The sequence below is a fragment of the Nyctibius grandis genome, chromosome 5, assembly GCF_013368605.1.
Source record: "Nyctibius grandis isolate bNycGra1 chromosome 5, bNycGra1.pri, whole genome shotgun sequence".
NCBI classification, from domain to species: Eukaryota; Metazoa; Chordata; class Aves; order Nyctibiiformes; family Nyctibiidae; genus Nyctibius; species Nyctibius grandis.
In genome coordinates, this window is record NC_090662.1 from 39,635,875 (window position 1) to 39,663,624 (window position 27,750).

At 43.7% G+C, this 27,750-nt stretch overlaps 1 protein-coding gene across 2 annotated transcripts in view; it reads right to left on the reverse strand.

Moving 5' to 3' along the window:
• Positions 1 to 27,150, reverse strand: part of PPM1H (protein phosphatase, Mg2+/Mn2+ dependent 1H) — a 169,726-nt gene extending 142,576 nt beyond the window's left edge. For both annotated transcript variants that reach the window (XR_011048246.1, XM_068401703.1), the window contains exon 1: positions 26,915 to 27,150. Coding sequence is in view for 1 of the 2 variants with exons in the window: in XM_068401703.1 (XP_068257804.1) it covers positions 26,915 to 27,150 (236 nt within the window). In the remaining variant the exon portion in view is untranslated. The remainder of the gene's footprint in view (positions 1 to 26,914) is intronic.
• Positions 27,151 to 27,750: the final 600 nt, after the last annotated feature.

Below are 27,750 nucleotides of genomic sequence, written 5' to 3' on the forward strand. Positions count from 1 at the left end.
ATCTGCAGCTGCCCAGCTTTCTTTTATTTTTATTACTTACATCTACATATATTATTAGTTATTATTAACTATTTGTCTTCATTCTATATTAGGAGAAACACAGCCCATTTCTTCTAGCAAACTTTTTTTCCCTCTCTCTTCCTGTTCAGTTCTGTATAGCATCCCACAGGCCTGGTCAGAGCTCTTACTGCAGCTGAATGGGTGACATGAAGCATGTTTTGGGCTGGGTATGGCTCACCCGTGGATTCTGAAGTATCATTTCAAATGTACTGGGGTACAAAGCATTGAGAGGGAAAACCCCAGTACACAACAGCACAGCCAACACATACATTTACCTTACCTGGAAGGTTTCCAGCCCCCAATGGCCACGAGTCAGTCTTCAGCCACTGACAGCTACAAGGGTGCCATCTGTCACCCAAGTCCTTCCAAACACCTTCCAGCACCACTTTCCTTACACAGTCCTTTCCAAGTCAGTTGTGGCTCTTCTGGTCACAACTCAAGAGACTCTTTCTACCACTTTTACTAAAACAAAAGAGATTAGAGGACAAAACAAAAAGGGTGGGCCTCCAACTTTCTAAAGATGACAGTGATTATGCTGCATCTAAAGAAGCATAACCAGCAGGTCAAAGGAGGTGACCCTCTACTCTGCTCTCGTGAGACCCCACCTGGAGTACCGCCTTCATCTCTGGGGCCCGCAACAGAAAAAGGACATGGATCTGTTGGAGCGTGTCCAGAGGAAGGCCACAAAAACGGTCAGAGGGATGGAAGACCTCTCCTATGAAGAAAGGCTGAGAGAGCTGGGCTTGTTCAGCCTGGAGAAGAGAAGGCTCTGGAGAGACCTTATTAAAGCCTTTCAGTACTTAAAGGGGGCCTATAAGAAAGATAAGGACAAACTTTTTACCAGGGCCTGCTGCGATAGGACAAGGGGCAATGGTTTTAAACTAAAAGAGGGTAGATTAGACTAGATACAAGGAAGACTTTTTTTTTTTTTTACAATGAGGGTGGTGGAACACTGGCACAGGTTGACCAGAGAGGCTGTAGATGCTCCATCCCTGGAAACATTCAAGGTCAGGTTAGATGGGGCTCTGAGCAACCTGATCTAGTTGAAGATGTCCCTACTGATTGCAGAGGGGTTGGACTAGATGACCTTTAAAGGTCCTTCCACCCCAAACTATTCTATGATTAGCCCTCCAGCAACCTAACACTCCCCATGCTTGCACACCAAATGGCACACTGTGCCACCAGACCATAATTTAGCATGCACAGCAGACTGGTTTCAAGCCCATGCTGGAAGAGACACCATCCCAACAACAGGGAAGGTCCCTAAAGAACAAGAAGAGCCTCACATGAGCTAGGCCCTGTGACACCAGACAGAGCATTGCTTATGGAACAATTAACTTTACACTCCTGTAGAGCTTTAAGACTTTAATCTCAGGCCATATACATGCTTTTCCATCACAATTAAATACTCATTTTATAATAGCAACCCATAAGGAAAAAAAAAAGAAACACTAAGGATTAATGTATAGTGACTAGAACACATGCTACCTCATGTGCAAAACTTTTTCCTTCACTGATTTTTCAGGTAATAACAGGTATAAAATATTTATTCCCGGGTTTCTCCATCTTAATAAAATTTTTATTTGCATGGATCAAAATGATAAATACATATCTAGAGAATTATTTTCTCCTATTTGAAAGTCAAACCACCTCTACACCAGACTAATGATATACACACAGGAGAGGTTCATAATTTCAGAACCTCCCCACTCCTCCCCTATTCATATATATTCCCAAAGCCTCACTTTCTCAAACAGCTTAATCCAAAAGGAAGACACTTAACCGACTGCAACAGAAGCAGAATTAAACCCTAAGGTAACAACTCATATGAACAATCGATATTTCATCTGCATTGCAAGCTGAGATACTTCAGTAGTTTATTAGGAAAAAATAGCTAGTCCCTCAACTCTCAAAAAGTAATATCCATCTCTTCTGTGTGGAGGCAAAGAACAGCAAGACAATGTAGAAGAGCACAGCAACATCTTTGTCTTGGATCGTACAGCAACTCAGTTCCACTGGTGTAAGTAAATTTTTAAGAGGCAACATTAGTCTTGCAGCTTTTCTGAAATTTACAGATGCCATGAACGTCAAATCCCACTGGAAGAGATCAGATTTAACCTAACATCCCTGATGTCCAGACTTTGAAGGAAGTCTGGCAGCATTAAACTTTCAGATCCCTACTACTATGTTGTATTAGATGATGGATGTCATCACCCCTGGTAAATTTTGATAGAAGGACTAGCACAGACAGTATGGATTTTATTGCATATTTTGTTAGCTTGTTTTTAAAATCTAAAGGTGCTGGGTGCTGCATGGGACATTTTTCTTTTAAAACAACTGAAACATAGTGTTCAAAATCATCTACACTCCCCACAAGAAGTACTACAATTACAAAGAACAAACACCCTCAGGAAAACTTTTTCAGCTTCTAGTTAGTGGATGTCTGAGTTTAGAAATAAATGCTCCAAACAGCATTTTGGAACATGACGTACTTTAACAGAAGTAATTATAAGTAGTTATCAACAAATTTTTACTTCTGTGTTTTTTTTCTTTTTCCTTTTTATAACTTAGAAATTAAGTTTTTTCTCAGGAAGAGAAGGGAGACAGCAATCTCTGCATTTTCTTAACACCATAAAACAAGCTGGGACACAAAATAGGTACTCTTTCCTCCTTATCTTGTAGCATATAAAGCATCTTTTCACTTAGAACCGCTGAAGTCCTATAATCAATATTTTTAAATATACAGCCTAGCAAGTTATAAAAAGAATGCCATTAAGAATAAATTATGCTTCAACATAATGCTAAAAAAGCTTATTTCCGATGTGTTTTATTTTTGCTCTGTGATATCAACCGGCCCTTGCTTTAACACATCAATAATTAGGAACCAGAGCACTGATGCTCCCGTGAAGGTCAATAAATGGTTTCATTGTCTCCTCTGCATTTCAAAGACTGGAATGACAGCAGCAGAGCTAATGAAACTTGGTGTCTCCCATCCTTATGCCTCTTGAAGCACAGTAATGCCATACCTGTCTCTGTCCCAGATATCACCACAGCCCTTGTGTTCTCCCTTTCTCTTATGAAACAACACTTTATCTTTTGAGATTATTTCCAGCTCCTTCTGCACATCCTTCCTTGCAGGGAAGAGTCAGCTTGTGTTACGCCCAATTCCCAGCTAGGCCTGTGCTGACTCACTGGCCAATATGCCCATCCTGACTGACAAACAGGCCTGGTCAAAGAGAACAGATAAATCGAGATATTTTTAGGAAGTCTGTGAGCCCTGCTCCTTGGACAAGTTTGGCTGAAATTTTCCTCTACAAAACTTCAAGCCATGTATCAACCCCTGAGAGACAGGATAAGCAAGTGTGCATCTGTCCTTCAAATCATTGGGCTTCATCTTGCCCATAAAGTTATGTGGGGTTTTTTTTGTTTGTTTTATAAAATCAGTTTCATTTTAATACAGATTTTTGAAACAGGTAAAGGATACCACACTTGGTATCCACTTTCCACCTCATCTATGGTATTTCAAACCCCGGTTATCTAGAATAAGATAACGGGAAGAAAGACTGGTGATGAAAATACTAGTCCTTACAATGACAGCACAAAGGTAAGACTAAGCAGAGCAGGCAACTTAAAATGTCAGCCCTGCCTTGAGCCTGATGTCCTCAAAGGTTTCTCTCTGCCCTCTGCACATGTGAGGTCTCCAAATAGCCGATTCACACGGTCTGTCACATCTTGATGGAAACTTGTTCTAAAACATGCGTGTATCTGTATGTATAAATACACATATACAGATATTCACACACACAGATATATTTTATATATCTATAAATACATAGTTATACTTACTTACATATATATTTAGAGAGAGGGAGACACAAAGACACAGAGAGCCCTACACATTGTTTCCCACAGGGGATCATTGCTTTCTTTATACATGAAATTCAGCAGGCTTTTCTTTGCACTGCTCATGTTACCAAGTGACACACACATTAAACTAAAATAAAGAACAAAAAATTCTATTAATACAGTCATCTCACAATTAAGTATTTATGTAGATACTGCAGAAAGCTGGTAGATACTTTATAACTCCTTGGGGGCTGAATAAAATGAAATCAAAAGGAGAAGGAAATGTGGTGACGCAAATGCTCGCCCTTAATTAATCAGAATTAATCAAAATACAAGTCAGTGTTCTTCTAGCAGTCACAGCAGCACCAGGGTAAATGTGAAGATATAGTAAATAACCTAGCAGAAATATAAATGCTTCAAGTACAGGCACCCCCTAATTAAAATGTTTTTTTGAAGACTGTAAACTGCCAAAGTTATGCTTTTGCAGAATCCTTTCAGGTATTTTGCAGACCAGTTCTGAGAAACCATCTTCAAGAACCACATTTAAATCTCAGCCTTACTTAGTCTGAAACTGTGGGCTGCTGCTGCACTGAAGTGGGAAGGCTGTCCCTTTGCAAGTGGCAATGCTGCAAGCATCACTGCCACCACATCACTCCCCAGCTGCTTCTCCAGGGCTATTCTACAACTCAGGCTTTTACAATTCTGTCATCAGGTATGAGAACTACCTAGCACACCTCTTTTGTATGCACGCACATGGCATTTGGGGGTTCAGCCACTGCTCAACTAATTGGCTACCTGCTTAATTACAACCCCATCTGAGATAATCTTTTCTAAATGGGTGAAAGTGCAGAGCATCTCCATAGCTCCTAATAAGGCTGATAGAATCTCTAATCAGAGCAGTGTAAGCAACACTGAATAGTTATATGTGAAAGACTTTAGCCAAGTGCTATAACCCATATAGCCAATTGCTATGTTACAGTTTTATTTATTAATGCAGGTATTGTAAAAAGTATATTTACAAAAAATTCTGAAGCCAAAAGAGAGAAGTTAATTATCTTCAGATAATATAGTCAGACCTCTAATCTGCCACAGAACCTTATATATGATTGAAACATCTCAGGATCAATATCAGTCATTTGTGTTTGTAGAACCATTTGGTGTCTCTGGAGTATTCACTTGTCAAGTTAGGACCACAAGATAGGAGCTTCACCCATTTCCCTGACAGCACCCTGAATTACCTACCACCCCACAGAAGATTTGTGCTTCATTTCTCATTTGAATTAATAGTTTTCGCTTCCAGGCCTCAGTTTTTTTTCTGCTTATCTTCAACAAAGAATCCCTTCATAATGCATTTTTCTCATAAATATTTTCATAACTCTAATCAGCTCATTTCTCAACCATTTTTTGGTCAACTAGATAGATTACATCCAAGTCTCCTGCTGTAAGACACTTTCTCCATCTTTGGAATAACTTCCACAGCCCTCTTCTTCATCCTGCACCTCTTCCAACATCCTTCAAAGGATGCCGACACCAGAACAAAGCCCAGTGCCCCTACAACGTGATATGCAGAGGCAAAACCTTATCCACCCTACAGTTCTAGGGCATGTTACGGATGCAACAAAGAAATATGTCCAGGCTGCCTGTAAAGCACAGAGTGTCTTTTCATAGACATCTCAACCCTAAAAGCAGAGCCCAAGCTATCAAAACCCCAAAGCCTTCAGCTCTGCGCCTTATGCCAGTCAGTGATTCATCTCTAAAACCTTCTGCGCTGTCTCCTCTTTTGCTCTCTTCTCTTTTGGAGCACACCAGGCTTGATATCCCCGTGCTTCTGCTAAACTACCTGACAGCTCTGCCTACAGAGGAGAGCTGAAAAGTGTCCACTGGAAGTGACCTGCTCTGTCCTACCCACTCCTGTGAGGTATGTCCCTGTAGCTTTCCCTTCTCATCCCAGGAAGCCCGATGGCCACCTCGAATTTTGTCAAGGTGATGAAGAGTGGTCTGTGACTTCAAGATACAGTATTAAGTAGAAAGCACTGTGTCTGTACTCTGCAACCTGGAAATTTCATAACGTGAAAGAAACCCTGTAAACCAAGTCTGTGTTATTTTAATAGACTTCCCTCACTAGCTGCAGTCTCTGCAAATTTATAAACGAATTTGGCAGCTCCAGTGACAGCACTGCTACACAACAATAATTACCAAAGCAGGAAACACTCAATAATACGGAAATAATTCACTGTCGTTACAGATACATATCTTTCATGTGAAGACAGAGATGTTTGGTTTTACCCTTTTCTTAATATACCGAACTGAAAAACAGGAAACCTTCACCCCAAACAAAAGAACTGCATGAAACTCTCCACACAGTACTCCCCACTGCTGGCGAACGCCACCAGCAAGTCTGGGAAACTCCAAAGCACCCTTTGGGAGCAGCTATCGGACTTTTCCAGGCGTTCAATCCTGGAACAAAGGGCAATTCTGCAAAGCAGATACCTTGCCTATAGGGACCAAAGAGATACAAGGGCCAAACTCAGCTCTGTAACAAAGCAGCAGCAATGCCCTTGGATTAGCAACAGCAATCCTTTCACGACACCGCAGGGTTTTATTTTTATTTTCTAAACAGAGCATTTGGTACATTGCAACCTTCATATAAAATGATCACTGAACCACTCAATTATCACAACCACTTAATGGAATTCTGTAGTTTATGTAGCATTTTTAATTACTCAATATAAGAAAGGCCCAAATTTGATTTAAGAAATGTCAGTTTGACAAAATCTCCTAAGAAACAAGACTTCTCAAGCACTGAATCTTTATCTAAGCTTTCCCATCTGCAAGAACAGTGCAGAAGTGGAAATACATAATAAGGAGTTTTACCAGGCCCAAACCATGGAGGCTGTGGAAGATGATACAGTGTTTGTCTGTAGCGGGATAATCATAATGTATCTCTATTTAGAATATGCATGTGTGCCTATCTGCTCTAGATGCATGTATAATCAGCCCTAGTATAAATTAGAAAACATATGAAGGATTAAACATCAATTGCCTGTCCTCCTACACTTCCCATCCCTCTGGCAGGTCCTGAGAAAAACAGAAGGCATGGTAGCAATGGTTGGAAACAGACTCTGAAATGGGAATAAAAGAGGAAAATACCCTTTTTTTTGTAGCAGAAGCAGAACCTGTAAGAACCACATTAGTGTTTCACTCTCAACAAATACCACCATATTCTGAAATTAGGAAATTCTGATGGTTTTAACAGGATCTTAAAGACGCAGCATAAATAAGGATCATTAAAATTTGGAGCTGTGACAATTACATTTGACAATGGAAGTTACAGTATTATGCAAATAATTGTTTTAATATTACTCAAGCATCCCACATATTTCTGTGTGACTAGGGGTTTCACAAAATCTCTAAGTGTAATCTTTTGCAAGCTTCACCATCTGGGAGTGCACAGAGAGCGCTTAATCCTACTGTCTTTTTTCCAAGAGACTTTCAGTAAGTCTGTGGTATGCCTTTCTTTTAGCAATCAAATGAGGGGGTTATTTTGGTTTTGACTGTGGCTTAAAATAGCCCACTATCAAAAGAATATTAAGGAGATCAGGTCTCCAGAGAGCAATAGCATCTTTTACAAGACTAGCTGACAGAGATGAAACTTTGCTTTATGTTTTCACCCAGGTATGCACAAACATCTTCAGAAATGAATAAATGCAAAAGACTTCAAACTAAATGCAGATAACTCATAAAGAAACAAGTTGCTGGTAGAACATGGGCCATGTCATAAGACAAGAATGACACTAGCTGGTGAGATGATGGGAGAAACGGCACACTAGGAACCAGAGGGACAAAGCAGGGGAGCAGGGTATAATTGCAAGCCAGGCCATAAAGCCATTATACATATCTAGGGATAACCCTACCATTATGCATATGTGTATCTCTACCATTATACATTACGCATATCCAGGAGAGTTACAAGAAGTTTGATTTCCCAGGTTCATCTTTGTAAAGCTTTTTCTTTATTTATTTGTTTTGTTCTGGATTTTGGGAGTTTTGTTTGTTTTAAAATAACTCAGAAGGATCAAGGCCAGGAAGATGATGGGAAGATACAAAAGATGTTGACTGCAGAAATCAGTGTTCCAGCCCTTCACCAACTGTCTGCAGGAAAGCATCTGGGTGTAGAGACACCCACACAATTCCCACGATGGCCCTACTGTTCTGGATGGAGTCTACTGTATTCAAAGCATACGTAGGTTTCAGGAATTTCTACAGCTCTGTACTCCAAAGCATTTACTATAAACATGTGCTATTCTGGCACAGTTTGGTTTCAACTGTGGTTTTTTTTTTGTGTGTGTGTGTTTTTTGTTTGGTTTTGGTTTTTGTTTTTGTTTTTTTTGTTTGTTTGTTTGTTTCTAAGTCCATTGGAAGTTTGTTCCTTATGAAGACTTTGGTAAGGCTAATGGCTGTTTTGAAGGCTCAAGAAGTGAGGGCAGAAAAGAAATGTGGGTTGAGGATAATGAAAAAGATTCTGTCAAGGTTCGGTCTTCCAGTTCTGGCTGTAAAATACACACTGATGTATTGTGGTCAAAGAATAGGATGGTAAGTAAAGGGATGAACAATTAATGAGATTTTTTGTTCCAAATATTTATAGGAAACACTGGCACAGCTTGTCCGGAGAAACAACAAAGAGTGTTCTTCAGATGATACGGGGCTCTCCCTAGGGTGCTACAGTGGCACCTGAGTTGCATATAACACTTTGCTGGTGTGTTTCAGATGGCTGCTGGTTTTGGGGATGAGGGTTTCTTGGTCTGTGGGCTGGACCTCAGAAGTTTGGCATGGTTTGAGGAATCAAAGTGTGATGACAACTTTCTTGCCCCCTAATACTCTGCAGGTCAAAGGGACAAAACAGCCACGCTGGACACCACAGACTGCAAGGTGGCAGAGGAAAATAATAATATTGGCTGGTTTTAGACGCAACTCTTCTGTTTCATGCTGATTTGCCACACAATTAATTAAAAGGATCAATGACCAGAGAGAAACATAATTCACAAAATATACCTGTCACACTGAAAGATTAGTCCAGCTGAAAAGTAGAGCAACATGGCTTTTTTATCTCAAACAGTACTTAAGTAAAGAGTGGCAGCACTCTTAGATAAGGATATAATTAGAAGTTTTCCATTTCATTCAACTTCTGCAAACAAACAGCTGGGGTTTTCAAGTGAGCAATTTGATGGGAAGGGATGAAGGAAAGTAATAGTCAAAAGAAAACGAAACATTTTCAAGAACACAACTGCCTCCCAGTATGGCAGCCTGCTGGGCACACTCTGAATAGGGAAAGGTTTTGTTTCAGAGAAAGGTCATGGGTTTGTTTTCTTTAAAAACCTGTCTAAAATGGCTTTCCTCAAAACATCATCTAATAGGTCATCGCCAACACATACAGATGAAACCTATACTCTCAGCTGTGGTACACATTCCCCAGCTGCTAACACCATGTAAGGCAGCTGCTCACACACAAAGCCTCTATTTGTAATGGGGCAACACTAGTAACGATCCTAGGCTTCAATGAGTTGTCAAATCCTTATTTTCAGATTTCTAGACCAAACTCCTACTCAGAGCTGATCAAGTGGAAATGTATTTTTCTTAAGTACCTTATCAGACTACTCTGCTGTTTGGTGGCCACATTTCACTCTTCTGTAACAAGAACTGCACCCATGAAACATGGAGGAAGAGATGGATAGAAGTCAGCTTTGTAGTCACAACACCCCTTCGCACCAGAAGGAGATCTGAAGACATCCTACACACTGCATGGGGAGACTGTGAGAAGCCAATGCTCTCCATAGCGAATCCTTCCCATCAGCTGCTGACCACCACAGACAGGTCCCGTCCCCCACTCCATGGCCATGCTACCACTGGCTCCCTTGTCCACAAAAATTAACATTGCTACTGCAAAATGAAAGCCTTACATCTCAGGTATTTGTTCAGATTTCACACTATTTCCTAAAACAACACACTGGAATTCTTTCACCTTCACTTTTGAAACTCCAATCATGCTTCCTCCCATACCTCCATAGATTTACTTTTTACAGAGCTAAACTCACACAGCTTACCAGGTTTACTTTCTATTTAATTTACAACTGAGTTTGCTCAAGAATATTGAGTAAGCTCTTATCTGCAGGTATGCATAATGCCTGTTTCACTGTTTCAGACATAGGAGAGTAACAGCTCATGAAGATGCTCTAGCAGCAGTGCTTCCAACAAGCTTACTTCATGCCTCCTGTATGAAAACACCCATCTCTGTCTACACATTCACAAATACCCTTTTAATTTTGGTTAAGATAAGCAAAATGCTACGTTAGCTCCGTATATGAGTTACGCCCCTCACTATGCTGCGCGACACACTACTGTGAGTTCCAGGTGCTTTTGTACTGCAAGTACTTTTCTCTGCATTAAGAGCAAGTCCCACATGTTCCACACTGCTTGCAAGTATGACTGTTTCACTGTAGATATTTTAGTTCCGTCAGGTCTTGTTAAAACTATCACATGGGAAACAATTTCCAAACTCCGTTCTTATTTTCAAAGTCAAGACCACCTTGCTGTTCCTCCAGATTGAGCTATTTGTTCAACGATTCTTTATAACTAATCCATTCGCTACTCACAGATATTTTGTGCCGTAACCTGCCTGTAACAATACTTGACTGTTTACTGTAGCAGTATGTTCACTTGATTTTTGTGAAGTCTTTTCCAAACAGTACTCCTGCAACGCTGGGGAAGGCAGCATAGAGTCCCACAGCTCCGTGATTTCTGGAGGGCTGCGGCTTCCAACAGGAGATCCAGAAAGAGGAAAAAATGGACAGGTATCTGCGTATATTTCTTCTGCCTAAAATTTTGTTTCAGGAATGCAGGCTAAAATATTACACAAGAACTGAAAGATGAAGAATAAGATGTTACACAACACCAATAGCCAGTCACAATTATTTTTCTTCTTGGTGAGGTAGCCTTCCTCAGTTCTTAGCTGGGGAAAAGCTCTTACTTTGGAATACCATAAAATAAGCACATCCACCCTTGAACAAAAAAAGCTGCTTTCTGCAGTACTTAAATATGGACTCCTAAAATGAAAAGACTCCCCAGCCTTGAAAGAGCTTCTGTTTTAAAAGGAATTTTCTCCCCATGCAGAAAATCTACACACCACTTTTTGATATACTTTGTGCTGCCACTTTCAATTTCTATTGTGGTCTCCATGGAAGGCCTTTCTCCCACATTTTATTTCCTGTGTGTGCTGGTTTTGGCTGGGATAGAGCTATTTTCTTCATAGTAGCTTGTATGGGGCTACATTTTGGATTTGTGCTAAAAACAGTGTTGATAATACAGGGATGTTTTAGTTACTGCTGAGCAGTGCTTGCACAGAGTCAAGGTCTTTTCTGCTCCTCACACCACCCCACCAGCGAGAAGGCTGGGGGTGCGCAGGTAGTTGGGAGGGGACACAGCCAGGACAGCTGACCTCAACTGACCAAAGGGATATCCCAGACCATATGACATCATGCTCAGCAAATAAAGCTGGGGCAAGAAGGAAGGGGGGACATTTGGAGTGATGGCATTTGTCTTCCCAAGTAACCATTACATGTGATGGAGCCTTGGTTTCCTGGAGATGGCTGAACACCTGCCTGCTGATGGGAAGGAGTGAATGAATTTCTTGTTTTGCTCTGCTTGTGCACGTGGCTTTTGCTTTACCTACTAAACTATCTTTATCTCAACCCATGAGTTTTCTCACTTTTCTGATTCTCTCCCCCATCCCATCAGTGGGGAGTGAGCAAGCAGCTGTGTGTTGCTTAGTTGACAGCTGGGGTTAAACCATGACACTCTGGATTGATTATCATTCTAAACAACAAGAAAAACACCTTTGGAAGAATTTTCTCAGCAGCTCAGTTTGTGCTCCACTAATTGCACTGCTTTCTGCTGCAGGAGTGAGTCCAGGTATTCCAGATGGAAGTGTGAGAAATACCAGGTTAATTCAGGAATAAACCCAACCACAGCAGAGTGATCCCCTTAATGCCCAGTAGAGTCCTCTGTAGTGCAGCAAAGCATGAGAGGTTGTATCTTCTTTATTTTAAAGAAAAAAGAATAAAAAATTCTCTAGGTTTTCATGACACCTATCTCTATCTTAAATACCTTTAGATCCAAGGTCTCAGAGCATCCTGAAGCAGAAGACCCTGACCTACCAAAGCAGCTTTTCACAACTATATGTCCTCAAGCAATTAACTCTGCCCCTATGCTCTAAGTTACACAGGGAAGCATTACCTTTTATCAGTGTTTACAGCCTTTCATTTTCTGTCATAGGGGTTTCTATTCCTGTTAAACTTTTCCCCCAATATAAAAATATTTAGCCTGCCTTCAGTGTGCTCTCTCTTGGTTTTGTAGGCTTCGTTTTTGTTCCCTCTCTTCCAACTTCTCTATGTTTCCTACTTGTTATTTTCCATAGTCATTACTTCTCCTCTTTAGCTTTGCCCATAATTAAGGGTGAACATAGTCTTCTTGACAGTGTTTTAAATGCAGACTTTTACAGAGGCAATCCATTTTCCACTATCACATCCCACTTCCCTTGTACGCTAACACTTTCTTTAGCTTTTTGACGACACACCAAGCAACCCTTTCGGTGTACTCTCTAGAACGATACTAGAGGGGTTACAGTAATTTCAAAATGCATACCTGTGTAACACTAGTTCAAATTATCCTTACCAAACACTGCTACATTTCTCCAAGATTAAATCCATCTAGTTACTCAAGTAGTGTTTCCAAGCTCTCCAGAGAGTATCATGCAATTTCAAAGGAGAAAGAACATAAAAAATTTCTCCTTCAGTTATTTGATAGTGGGGGGAGGTTTGAGGGTGGGGTTTTTTTGTTGTTTTAAAGGCACTTAGTTATTTATTTGACAGCCTAAAGAAGTTTTCTGGCATTAGAGAAAGCTGTGAGGGAGAACAGCAGTTATACCACATACCAAAATGTCAGGCTTGTAAACAAGTCCAAGAGAGGCAGCGTGCTTTACACTGTAATTAAACTAAGCGATAGTTTTTATTTGTAAACAAGTTAGTCCCACACAACCTCTCAAAACACCAGCTTGACTAAGCCTGTATGTTTATAGGATTAGTATTGCAGTGTTTTATCACTACAGCATCGTCTCTCCTGCCCCTCCCAAGCATTCGAACTACTGTGGCAGGATCGATACCTGAGGGTGACTCAACACAGGAGACAAAAGTGAATACTACACCTTTTCAGTGAATTTGCTCCCACCTGGCAACCCTTTGGGGAGCTGAAGCGAGAAGCTGTTACAGCTTAGGCCAGGCAACCCTCCCCGCAGTGTGTGTGTGTGTGTTCCCTCCCTTCCCCGGGACTCTCGGGGCAGCTGCCACTGGGACCTCCCTGCCCAGGGTCCTGATGCCAGCGTGGCAGTGGTGGCAAGAGAGGGCATAAGAGGAAGAGGAACCTGATGGGAAGACAAGGGAAAACCTCAATCCACACAATTTCTCTAAATTGCAGCATCTCAAATTTGCTGCTTGAACAAAAAGCAAGAAGTTCAGTCCTCACACCTCATCCCTCTCCAGAGCTGTTCACTCCAGAGGGTTCAGGCAGCATTTGACTCCAAGACCAGCCACGCTTATTTCCCATTTCACCAGCAAACAAACAAGATATGAACAAGGTATTTTTCTGCCTTCTCCCTCCTTTCCCCTGGAAACAGAAAACAGGCCAAGCCTGTGAGGGCAACGCTTCCTCCTCCCCAAACAGAGGCCACGGGGGGCACCGAACCTTTGAACACAACTAATCTGCTACAAGCAAACAATGGCATTGAAAGACCTTGATCTCAGGTTGCACTTTGCCTTTCACGCAAGAAGATGACACCCTTTGTCCCCAAAGCGGTGTGGTGCTTGTGTTCATACACAGGAGCAGGCCGCGGTATGTTTCATTCCTGTCATGGAGGGTCCTGCCTCTGCCCCTCACCGGCAGCCAACAGCGTTTCTAACACTTCACACTAGTGCTCCCACAGAAGTTAGTGTTCTCGTTCCCTTAGCACTAAAAGGAAAAACAAGTGCCTCAACAGGGAAAAAAGTCCCCAGATCATTCACTTCAGGTATGAGCTGTGGCTTTTATTAGAGATAGCTCTGTCCCTGGTCTGCATTAAACCAACCACACCACAAGTTTCAGCAGCAGGAGCAACATACCAGTAAACAAGATCCCAGCGTAAACCTTTGGGCCTACAAAGCCCTGAAGAGCAATTTGCAGTGTATGCTAAGTTGTTCCTTGCCTGTGTTTACACATATACCTGGATACCTGAAAGGATTATGCTCATTTTGAATTTCCATTTACATGCTCTTGGTTTTACATTTCTAAAGTATGCTGTGCAACAAAAACTAGAAACTCACTGCCAGCTATGAGAGTTTCTTTTTCTCTTGCTTCTAGTGTTTTTTCAAAGACAAATGAGCTGAGTACCAAAATAATTCCTTGTCCCCTCCACAAAAGCACTTCACAGAACTAGCTTGTGATTTAGGAATCAGACACTTTTCTAAAACCAAACAAGAATGGGATTACAGCTAATCACATTAGCCTGTAACTTTTTCCCCCTCTAAAAGCAGGATTAAAGGCAAAGATGGGGAACTTCCCACATTCCCAGCACACCAGCTGCATTCTTCCAGACTTGGCTTGCTGAACAGCTAATAGAATTACCATCCACAGACCTGGGATTTTCAGGGATTCCTCTGGAGAGGTTGCCAAAGGAACTCGCTGGGCTGTAATTCCCACCTTTGCACTACCAGAGAGGGATGGAGAGACCTCAAAATTACATTGAGAAGTAAGCTGGAGGGAGTCCCAGCCTGAAGACGTCGTCATCTACATTTTGCAAAGGCTGTGGAGACACTGATCTTTAATTAAAGTTTACTGAGAAGAATAAAGAAATGAACTGAAAGCACAGGACTGGAGATGTGATTAACGAGAGAGGCAACAAGGTAAGGGAGAGGGAATCGCCCTCCAAGTCTGATGTTGGCATAGCTTGCTTTAATATTTAAAAAGATCAGTGTAAGTGTTAATGCCCTACCAATTCCTGCATTATGGTCAAGGGCATGTAACTGATTTGAAGTTCTCACCTTCAAATGATGCATGAAAATGGCTGAAAAACAATTATTTTTTGTGCAAAGGGCAGGAGGAAGACAGGGGAGAAAAAATTTCTATTTACGTTCTGCAAAATGGAAATCACTCATTTCAGACAACTACCCACAAAACTTTATGATCTATGTAATGATATAAGCAACAATATCCACTGAGGGTAGCTTTATGATGAGTATTTTCCATTTCTAAATGCCTAACCAAATACCTGAATCTAAAGGCATACTCCATCCCCAGCAGCACCACACATACAATGCAGGTTTCACTATATGGTTCTTAAAATTTCTAAAGGATAAACATAGCATGTTTGAACTTAGATCAAGTCCTTGGAAAGAAATAGGGAAAAAAAAAAGTTTTAATTTCCTTTTTCAGTCAAGACATCTATAAATAAGTTCAGCAAAGAGAAATAAAAACTAGCTCAAACTGGATTTTAGATCTAATTTCTAGCCCAAAATTTAGCATTCACTTGTGAAACAAAGACCCTTAATACAGATTTGGAAGAAAACACACTTTCTCCAAAATACTGTTTTAAAAAACACATATGACTAGCAATTTAAGGAACCTAGTTTTACTGCACAGGCTTCTGCAAAGCATCATATATTGCTGAACAAATAAACAAAAAAAACCCAAGACCCACATTCAGCCTGCCAAGGCACTTGCACAGACATGGAGCCAGTGGAATTAACAGCAGGGGGATAGGACACAGGAGGAGGCACTAAGCTCCCTGCATGGCCATCGAAACCAACAGAGGTGCAACACTTTGCACTCCCAGGTATAAGCAGAACTGCTCAGCTGCTTTGTGAGTCTGGTCAGCAAGGCAGGGATGTGGCGGGTTTTATGTCGCAGCTCTTGCCTTGGAAATGGATCATCCAATGCAACCCTGAACCCACTGGAGGGGACCCTGCTCCCAGTTACCACACTTGGGCCTGAAGTGATTTCAGGAGTGCTCTTCCCAACCCAAAAGTAAAGGAAGGTTTGCTTCCCACTATTAAGTCTCACAGCTTTTCGCTTTCTCCTCCTCATAGACAGGCTGCATGGATTATAAATCAAAAAGAAAAAAGTCCACAACCAAGGATAACAAGCAACTTCCCTCAAGAGAGAAGGGGAAAAGAAAAGAATAATAACTAAAAATAATTAAAAAAAATCAGTGGCACTTTGGGCAACTTCTTTTTCCAGCACTAACCTCCCTTTCATTCAAACTGTTTCTAAACCTAACAAAACCCATATGAAATCAAAGCAGCAATGCCTATGGTATTTTCTTAGCCTTCAAAGAGCTTTGTCTTTAAACATCACACCTGAACAAAAGGACAAAGCCCTTGCCCAGGTAGCTCACTATGGAAAGGATCCTGTTTCACCCCAGGGAACAGGTATCAAGTGTTTCACAGTCGCGTAACAGGCTGAAACTGCTGTTTCAGGAAGAACTGAAGGATGAGAGTCCACAGCGAGTCTGTCCACATGGTGACCTGCTACATCTGAAAAATACAGAGATCTCTGACGAACAGCATGGTAAGTTTTTTTTTTTTCTTTGTAAGACTCCTCCACAAAAAGGACCACTGTTCAAGTTGTAAGAGCTGGAGACCCATCCTCAGTCTCACCTCCAACATAAGACTCCACCAAGGACCAGATTGTTAGTTCTGGCTGACAGGTATTTTTATGGCATTACAAACACGTACTAAGCATCATCTGTTTCTGAGGAGTTCTCTAACACATACCTAAAGATAGGCAAATCATACTTGGCCTGAAAGAATCAATGTTAGTCAAAAAAAATAAAAAAAGATCTGCTGCAGAGCTTGGCTGGAGCTGGATCTCTTTTGCCTCTCTGCAGGGAGTCTGGAGAGTAGAAATTATTGTATCAGGCCATAAAGGACAGAGGAACAAATCAGGGAAATTCAGAAGGGCTCACAGGGGGAGCAGAGGGGAGGAAAGGTCTCGCCTCTGTCGGTACCTTTAAGCAATGGGGCAGATACACAGACAGGACAGCACAAAGGGCACTTAGCTATGAGACCAGCAGATTTAATAATAGGAGAAGTTAACTGGGAAGGCTTTGGAAGCAGAGCTGGGCCTATGAAAGGATCCACAGACAATCTCACAGACCTCCAACACCAGTCCAAGGACACTTTGCTGCAGGATTTCTGAAGCAGTGGTATGCAGGACATCAGAGCATGATCCACAAAATCACCGCCAGGTAACATCCAAACAACACGTGCTCTTCTTCCACTCCTAACTCACACATATACTGTTCTGCCATCCCCCCCTTAAAAAACCCAGTTGTTTATGGTACAAAATAAAAGTAGCAAAAGATGCAATCAAAGCTCAGTCTGTTTCTTCATGGGTAGAAGAAAGCCACCACAGAAAGCATACACATGATGGTATGTGGTTTCCCACTCTTTTCCCCTCCCTCTCTCCCTAAAATCAGGCAAAGCTGACCACTCCAAGTCACAGTATCAGTTTCGTTGTTGCTGCCTGCAAAGGAGCCTGAATAGCATTAGAAACAATCAGTCAAGATTGACTACACCTTATGGTAGCACTTCAAAAAGAAGAAAGGGGGGGGGGGGGGGGGAGGGGGGTGTGGAGATTGAAAATGGCTATTCACCTTTCAGCCACAGTCACCATCAGGACCCTGGACCTGCTTTCACAAGAAGGAAAGGTGCAGAGCCTACAGGATCTGACATTGCTCCTCCTCCAGCAGAGGAGATGCCCAGTGGAGTTAAAAACCACCTGGCATTACAAGTGAAACCGATTGACAGACAGGTCTCCCCACACCAGAGAAGAGAGAGGCTGACATAATGCTGCTGTCTTTCCTCTTGGGGACCAGACCCATTCAACTCCTGCCCATCTTAGGGATGGGGACCATTTAGGAAAAGCACTGTCATGGCCATGAAGACCAGGCCCACACAAGATTCAGGTGTTTACGCAACACTTGGTATCAAAGAAAAGAAAGAGAAGGAAATGAACTGAAGCTAAACACAGATGATAATCACTTTAGTGAACGGGACTGACACGTTACCATAATGATGTTTTTCTTTTTTTAAAAACTATATACATTTTCAGTTCTGTCAAGCCAGAGGGTCTCTGAGGACACAGTGCTGCCCGTACCCCTGTACCTCAGGAGCCCTGGACTCCCCCAGCAGACTCCCTTCCCATTAAGCCTCATCATGTTGAGTACAGATCCCAAACAAGGAGCAAAGCTCCAGATTTGCCACCCTGCTTCATGCCAGAAAGGTCTGCCTGCCACAGCACACTGATAACTTCTTCTTATTAAAGTATTTTTTAAATCAGCATGAATGCTGAGTCACGCACAGGGTCCATATGTTGGCATTCCCCAACTATGCATTGCCCACAGCCCCTCTTGCTCAGAGCCTTCCTCCAACCACTGCACTTGCCAACGCTGGCTGCCTCAGCTTGGGGTTATTTTTCTTCTTCCCCCTCACAGATTCCAGCAATTAAACCATGCTGTGATCAAGAACCAGATATGTCCCTTAGACTGGCTTTACCCCAGCACGGCTTTCCCCTGAAGAAACACTGGGTGCAGTATTTATTTAGAGAACGCTAAACTCTGCAGACAAACATTTGCCTTATGTACAGTAGTGGGAGGAGGAATCATACCTGCCTCCAGCCCTTTTATGAGCTTCATCTGTTGAACAGCTCATGCAGCATCAACCGTTTACCAACCCTGCCACTTATAGCCACAAGCACAGTTAGCAGCGTCTACTAGATGGCAAGCGTGCCGCCGGATGGGGGGCTGGGCAGGAGGTGCTAGGGGTGAAGTCAGACAAATGGCTGCAATGGACCTACTGGCCACCCCCTATGTGCTTGAACCTCTGTAATTACCATGCAATAAAACTCACACCCCATGTCTGTTGGATTTGGGGGGTGAAGGGGCTTGACACAAGCTGGGATTTCTCACACCAGCTGTGCTGTTTTGCACTTGAGCACTTGAAACCGTGACCCCTTCTACTCAACTTATGAGCAGGGAAACCACTCTGGATAATACCATGTATTGAGGCTGGCCATCCCAAACATATACCCTACCAAGTAAATGTAACTGGCCAAATGGGAACCAAGTCTTGCAAGTCACCTTCCCCTTTCTGTTTAACAGGGAGGAAGAAAAGATCCTTAGAGAGTTAAGAGACAAAAAAACGCACAATTACTACCGAGCTGCTGCTCCCCAGTAGGACCTCTTGCACTTTAGAGCAGCGAGTTCAATCAGAACAGAAATCCAAAAGGGAGGGATTAATGATCCAGGGTAGGCATGATCCAGGAGCATCTATCACCCCCCACAAATGCTGCCCCAGCACACATGCAGCACCTGCTCCTACTCTAGCCCCATGCCACAGCAAAGTTACTGTGTCTGCTCTGCCCAAATCCACCCAAAGACATCTCCCTCCACTCATTAACAGCACTCCCCTACTCCAAGTCTTACTCAGGATGCAGCTCAACACAGAGCTGACTTAACCTGTCCTTAACCCACAAACCATATTTCTTCCTCACATGATACACAGATCCCACCGCAGGAGCAACCTGTGCTTTGCAGCACTGCTTCCTTTCAAGGTTGAACTGAGCATGTTTCATTTGATCACATTCACAGGTTCAAAGCAGTTCACCCTAAGGGGCACAGCCCGGTCAGATTACTTTATAGCATGATGATAACTCTGCCAAACCGTTCCCACTTACACCATTCCCAAGCGATGCAGCTGCATCTAAGACAAACGAACAAAGCTGGAGTGTTTGCAGGTAACATCTGCCAACTGCCGCTAGTGCCAAGGCAGAAGGGGCCAAAGCAAGGCTGCCTGGGAGGACACTGTCACCCTCTGGTTTCAGAAGCCAGAACCATGCTCAAGCGAGCTTTTCAGAAACACATGAGACAGCACTAGTCTTAAGCCTCTGAGGGACTAGTGATACAAGACGGCAAGTATGAAACTGATCCCTCTAAGCCTCGATAGGAATCATGTGTTTGCAACTTATACTACATTTAAAATACCAGAGCACATGATTTACCCATTTTTTTTTTTTCTTCTCTCATTTTACCCCCACCAGTTCTAAGAAATCAGAGACCACATAGGGAAAGCCAAGCACACAATGGCAGGAAAAACAACTGTGTTGTCCAAGCACAGAACTTCAAACTCAGGATTCGTTCTCCATGTTCATCTCAAACCTCTTGCCAAAGCTTATCTTCACTGCCTTGGTTCTTCACCAGAGGAACCAGAACACGTACACATGTACATTTTTTTCCAAGGTTATTCTTAAATTATTATTTGCAAGACACTTGGCAGATTAGAGGCATTACATAAATATTAGATGCTATAGTATAAGCTCTTTCACAGGGAAAGGGATTTCTGAAGCTCTTAAAACTATCATGAGGTTTCTGTAGGCTGTTTTATATGAGCCCAGGCTTAAACAAGAGTCTGGCAATGTATATTAAAGTTAACATTACATTATGCATAGAAGAATAATTCATACACAGGAAGAATGTGTAGTCGTCTTTAGGTACACATATGGGATTTGAATTTTTAGCTCATTCATCAGGTCCTACTCAGTCTTGTGTTCTGACCTACAGAAAGAATAAAGGAGCATAATTTTATCCAGACAAAGAGAAGTGCAAACAATTATTTTAAAACTTTAAAAAGGAAAATAATTCATTATTTCTGTGTACTTAACCTGAGAAGGCAGCCAAACAGAACAAGACAAAAAAAGGTATTCCTTTTCCCAGGCGTACCATCCTCTTGAAATTTGTACCAAACAGAATACATGCAAGAAATGTGTTTACAGATGGGGTATGAGTCATGCTCCCAGCTGACGGTTAGAAAGACTAAGACTAGCTCCCAGAAATGAGAATGTAACTTTCAATTCACAGGATCATGACTGCAGTGTTATCTCCTGTTAATAGGAGGCAATGGGGATTAGAATAAGCGATCAGTTGTTGCAAGCCCTATGCTATCCTCCGACATCAACATGTTAGCCAACTCAGGATAAGTGATTTCTGTGTTTTGGTTTACCTCATCTCACAGCTGTGGTAAGCTTTCACCTGATTCAGATTGTTATTACAACGCTTAACATTTGTATAAATAGTTTGGTCTAGACAGAACATGAAAGGTACTTCAGATGGAAAAATACTTCTCTGTTATATTAACTCACAAAATCAACAAATTTTGTGTTGATTGTGCCAACCTAAAATTTATGATCACTGAGAAAGGCTGGAAATCATTTTAATAAAAATCTCCAGTCGATTCTCACGTACATTCATTTCCTACAAGCTAAGTAACACAGCATGAGAAAATATAATGCAACATCATCAGCCTTACAAAACAACCAGTACTTAAAGCAGGAAAAAAAAAATCCATGAGCTTCCCCCCACACTTCTCACTTTGAACTTAAGTACTGCTGTAACAATGTGCCACTGTAATAATGCTGCAGAAGGACACAGTCATCATACTTTACCTACAACTCTGCATCCATTATGGGTCAGCAGTCACCACACTACAGAGAAAATGTAATTGCTACTGCAGGCCTGCAGAGCAGAGAAACCACAGCATCTCTGAAATGTAATATTACGGAAAAAGAGCCTGGACTTTGTGTCTCATCAAACGAAAGGCACTGCTGGGACAATAAATTGACCTTATAAGCCAAGAAACACACACACCACAAAAGCTGAGTTTCTGGCTACCTACTGTAACTTGGAACTGCAAAGATATCTAAAGCGTCATTTAGCAATTTTTTTTAAGTTAATTAAAAAAGGTAGGCAAAACTGTCCTTTGCATAAGGTCACAGGCAACACACGATTGAGACTTTCCCCATTTCCCTTAAGTGTATTTAATAGCACCTTTTGATATTCTCCAAAGAGATGGCAGAAAGGTAAGGGTAAAGAGAAGAAAGCATGTGATACAGAAGGAGCTAGCTATGGTCCCATCCTCAGGATTCATACTATTTAGAAAAGCGATTATAGTGCTGAATTCTGGACTACCAGGCATACACATTCAAAAGAGACGGGAAATTACAAGTCTTGGTTTTCTACCACAAAATGCTACTCAGTTGCAGTTTCCCTGCAACTCCACCAGCATGAGCAGCAGGCTAGTCCTTTGTCATTTGCAAATTTAGCATCTATTTTATCCTGCCATATGTAGTCCAGGGAATTCAACCAGGAGAGGAAGGCTCTGTTCCAACCTGTTCAGCCTTTACCTTAACAGGGGGGGGGAGGAACATGATAAAGCAAAAGAGCAAAAGGTGAAAAATTATGTTCTGGGCAGAGTTCAGATGCAGGTGAATATCATCCAAGTCATTTCACATTATATACTCCATCTATGCTACTGCCTCTACTTTGCTAGCTCCTTTCAGAGTTTAACACAGGGGCTAAGGGCAGCTTAGCAGAAGTTCTGCAGGGAAGAAGTCATAACACACTGAAAACAGCACAGAAAAGGACTAGAGAAGAAACTTCCCTCCCAGTAACAGGGCAATCCAAGCAGAAGCTCAGAAACCAGCTCGTGGCTCAGACAGGGAAAGGTCTGGAAGAGCCCTGAGGGGAGGGAGAGCAAGGAGTAAATAAAGTGTCAGGCAGGATCCCCCTTACTCATATAAATCACTTAACTTTTCAGAGAGCAGCAAACCTCCTTACCCCTCTGGATTAAAGGCATGTTTGTTACAGGCTGCCCTCTCCCTAGGTCATTCCCAATGCACATCAGCTAGCCACATGCAGTAAAACTGTGTTAAGGATGCCCTTGATTAAACAGGAAAAGTTTATTTCTAAATAAAATGATAGCCTTTAAAGACAATTAAAAAGCTTACTGGACATAGGCTACAATTTTAATTTTGCTTCTACAGAGTTTGATGGCCATTAGAAAATTGCCTGTGGTATAAAAGTATCTCTTTGAAACATCTCCCAGCCTTTTGCCATCCTGTGGTATGAGGTGAACTGGAATTCAAGGTCTCAGGTCTCCCACGCAAGTAAGAGACTGCAGGACAGTTGTTTCAGAAGGCAATTTTCAGGCTGCTCACTGACTACAGAAAACTGAGTCCCTATGGGATTCCCACTGAAATTTCAGGGAGCAATGATGTTTTATCCCAGCATCAAGTATGTTTTTGAAGATTTCATTTGCCTGCATACATGCTTTGCATAATGATCACGCTATTAAAAGAGGGGAAGCTAATAAAAAATAAAGGCTAATTTACATTTCACTGCATAATACCACAGAGATAAGTAGGTAATTTAAAAAATAAGTTAAAATATATGACATGGATGAGCAATAGTGCAAAAATATCCATTACAAAAAAGTTCGTTATGAGAGAAGCAAGCAAAAGGGAAGGAGAAGTGCTTGTTCTAGGGGAACAAGTCAGATGAACGGGCATACACCACAGATGCTAATGAGAAGAAATAATTAACAGTGTGAGCTTCTTTATCACTACCTCGTTAGTAAGAAATCCCTATCCTCAGGAATCAAAGGAACAAGAGGAAGTCCCTGAAAAAACAACATATTTTGTGGACTCAGACTACTTTAGTCCTGCATGTGACCCAGGTCTAACCCTGAAATGCCTTCTCCAGTGTGGATGAAACACCAACATGACAACATCAAGGAGCTCCGGTATCATCTGTAAACTGACATTTTTACAACTAAAGAACGTGAACATTGCAAGCACTTTTCTGAGCCAAAGCCTCCAGGTGATCTGTTCCCAGAGCCAAAATTTCCTCCTAAAGAGAATGAGACAGATGCTGGTGCTGGGCATGAAGCATAAATCCATCGACTCAAACCTTGCTGTGTGGATGGCCCATGGCATCAGGGAAGACACAATAAAGGTGGCACACACTCTCTCTCCTTACACCTTCTGGGCCAAATCATAGAATCACAGAATGGTTTCAGTTGGAAGGGACCTTAAAGATCATCTAGTTCCAGCCCCCTGCCATGGGCAGGGACACCTTCCACTAGACCAGGTTGCCCAAAGCCTCATCCAGTCTGACCTTGAACACTGCCAGGGAGGGGGCAGCCACAACTTCTCTGGGCAACCTGTGCCAGCGTCTCACCACCCTCACAGTATAGAATTTCTTCCTAATATCTAATCTAAATCTACCCTCTTTCAGATTAAAACCATTCCCCCTCATCCTATCACTACATGCCCTTGTAAAAAGTCACTCTCCAGCCTTCCTGTAGGCCCCCTTCAGGTACCGGAAGGCTGCTAGAAATCCCCACCATCTAAGTCTAAAACAAACCTCTCCTTAACATCAAGAAGTAAAATCTCAGTGCCCAAAGGCACCCCCACCAACAAAACACTGGAATCACTTTTGCTGATTTGCAACAACATGGAAACGCAGGAAAGCAAACAGCTCAGGGAAGCTGGACCTCGCAGCACTGCACGGTACGACATGTATTTTCCGATTCCTTCACACCAAACTCGTCAAATGTGAGTTAAATGGCTGACCTCTGTATAATGTCACAAGCTTCTTGTGAGGATACCAAATTTCCTCCTAACATTCTTGCAAGTGCTCACTTGTACCATAACGAAAGGCAAACACTGCTCTGATAGTTTCCTTAATACAGACGCTAAGACAATGCTAAATAATAGCACAAAAGTATTTCATCCTCCACTTCCCCCAAGCAAACAAACTTCAGAATATGTATAACAGTAATTTGACCTTCCTGGTATTTTTTCATTTCTTTTCTCTATATAACTCAAATGCATTCCAAAAGGAAAACAGGTATTTTGAACGTATACCTCCAAGCAAGTCTCACAATTATTTTCAGAAAGGCTGGTAATAGTTCAGTAGGAGTAAAAAAAAGTAGTTTTATTTGGCAAAACCCAAGTTCATTCTTATTTCCTTCTTTTTCTTTATTCATTAATTGCTGTTGCACTGCTTTGCCTTTGGAGGACAACACAATTTTGGTTGCACTGCTTTCCTCTTAGCTTCTGCACAGCAAGCATTTTGACATCTTCCACTTACAAGCAAACCCCAGTTTGGAAGATCATATAGATGTTTCTGGGAAGATCCTGATGACATGTTCACTAGTTCTAAGGAGTACCTTTCACTGAGCTTGCTCAGCACTGGAACCAGTAACTGCACTGGAAGGGGATGAGACAAAAATAAAGAGATAAAGCAAAAGGCTGTCCTCTTTTCACATAGATAACGATAGGAACTGAGAAACCCAGTGACATCTTTGTGACTCCTAATTAACCGAACTGCTCCAAGCTCGGAAGAATAAAAAGCACATGAGAACAATCCTGGCATGTTCTTCTCCTTCCATGATGACCAGAGCCATTTACTTTATGTCCAAACACTCCCTCACACAAGATTTCATCTACAGGGTCAACCTGAGCTTTCTCTTTCGGCACCCACGTTTTTCTTCCCTGTTCTTTTCTGACAGTCTCAGGCAAAGCTTGCGGGCAGCAGCGGATGCACATACCTGGGAGCCAGAGAACCTCCCTCCCACTTTGTCACCAACTTGCAATTACAGTCACTTGCTGAAAGCCACAGCACCTCATGTAAGCTAAAAATAGCAGCACTTACTTGCTTTGGTAAAGAACTGCTTTTTAAGGGAACATTATCTAGGAGAACAATTAGAGCTTACTTTTAAACTTTTAAACTTATAGTTCCTGTGGAATTTGCTCAGTAGCCTATTCAATTCTTTAATAATCTGAGGAGAACAATCCAATTTAAAATTCTTTAAATCTCTCCTCCCATTTCAGTGTCCCCAATGAAGTAACAACCTCTTAAATAAAGCTAGTGATTGCTTATTAACAATGTGAAGCCTTCACTGTAGTGATTGCTGTAGCTTTTTGGGAATTCACGTATGCCCAAACAGATAGCTCTGTACAGCAAAAGAGCTTGTAGCTTATAAGAGCTTGTTTGGTGTAATTTATGTAATCCGTGAGTTGGTAGCAACGTGGATGGCCACATATGTTCAAGGCTTCGAGAGAGCAGCAGAGAGAAACGGAATACTGAGTCCTGCTCCCAGTTATCATCAAAGAAAACAACATGTGTACTGATACAAGAACAAAGTGCAAGGACATGCCTTGCCTCTGCAGCTACTCCCACTGCCAGTGGGATGGGGATCTGCACCCAAACGAACACTGCCCTTTGCCTGGCTGGTATTTAAGATGCTGTGTGCAATCATTTAGTTTGACTGTGCTCAAGGCTACCACCAGGTCCCGACCAGACACCCTCTAAAGTAAATACCATCACATGAGTGAGTCAGGGCAACAAACTGCTGGGAAAGCCCAGGTTTGGGGTTGGCCACTGGATTTTTCTTTCAGTTTGGAGCTCATGTTCCTCAAGTGTCTCCCCAAACTGGAAAGCATTTGGGGAATAAGCAACCAGCCACCCCCAGCGAGCAGTGCAGCTGCCAGGCCCACGGGAAGGTGCCCTAAACCCCACACGTTTCACCTCTTCTGGGCAGCGGGAAGCAGTTACACACGCACTAACCAAACCGGGTTCCCTATCAATGGCCCTTTTCATTCCCGAGTCAAGAATGAAGACAGTTGTTCACCAGCGGGGACCCCATCCTCGGCCCCAGCGCCCCGCAGCCGTCAGTGCGGGTGGAGGAGAACCGGCGCTGCCCGTTTGCCATCCTTCGCCCGTTGGCTACCGGCCTCTTCCGCGGGGACTTACAAGGGCAGCTGACCGTTTGCATCCTCGGCCTCCCACAAACGAGCTACCCAGGTGCAAAGCTACGGCCAGGACCGGGCACACGGCGCCGCGGACGCCGCCCGCCCCTCGCCGCCGGCTCCCTCTGCCCGCGGCGCCGCGCAGGCCCGGGACGGCGCCCCGCCGCCTCCGGCACCGTCGCGGGGGGGTCAGCCGGCACCGCCGCCGGTGCGCCCAGCAGCGAGGTCAGCGGGCCCGGCCGCGCTCCACCTGCCCGCCGCAGCCGGGGTCCGTACTCACTCCGCGTAGCCCGTGGTCCAGGGCAGGCGCCGGGTCTCCTTGCTGAGGATGAGGATGGGGCGAGCGATGTGGTCGGCGGAGCACTCCACCTCGTCCGGGGACAGTCCCAGGAACTCGGGTCTCCCGTAGGGGAAACGGAGGGGCAAGTCCGCGCCGCTGCCGTGCTCGGCGCCCGCGCTGCCAGCCATGATGCCGCCCATGAAATTGGCCACGGCGGACTTCACCCGCGTGAGCATAGTACCCCCGCCGGCGGCGGCGGCAGCGCCGGAGCCGCCGCGCAGGGCGGGGAGCGGGGCGCGCCGGCGGGCAGCGCTGCTGCGGCGGCGGCTCCGGTGGCCCCCGCCGCGCTTCCGCAATGGGGGCGCCGGGCCGTGCGGGGGAACGGCGGGCTCAGCGGCAGCCGCGGGGCCGCGGGCTCATCGCAGCAACGGCGGCGGTGGCGGCAGGTTTCCCCCTCCCGGCGCGGCGCTGGGTGAACTCAGCCCGGCGGCGGCTGCTGAGTCATGTGATAGCGCGGCTGGATGTGCCCGGGCGCTTCCTGCTCCTCCTGCGGCACCGGCGGGCTCCTGGCACACGCCGGGCACGGGCGGCCGCCTCCCGCGCCGGGGGGGCGGCCCGCGGCAGGTGCGCGGCGGGCGGGGCCTGGCGGGGCCGCCCCCGGTTGCCTGCAGCGGCCGGGGCCGGCGGAGCGGCGGGCGGTGCTGCCCGCGGTGCTGCCCGCGGCCGCCTCCGGGAAGCGTTGCCCGGGAAGTGTTTCACGCGGAGTCGCTCGGAGGCCCCGGCGCGCTGAGGGTTCCTTTACCGGCGGGCGGGAGGGAGGTCGGGGCCCGCAGTGC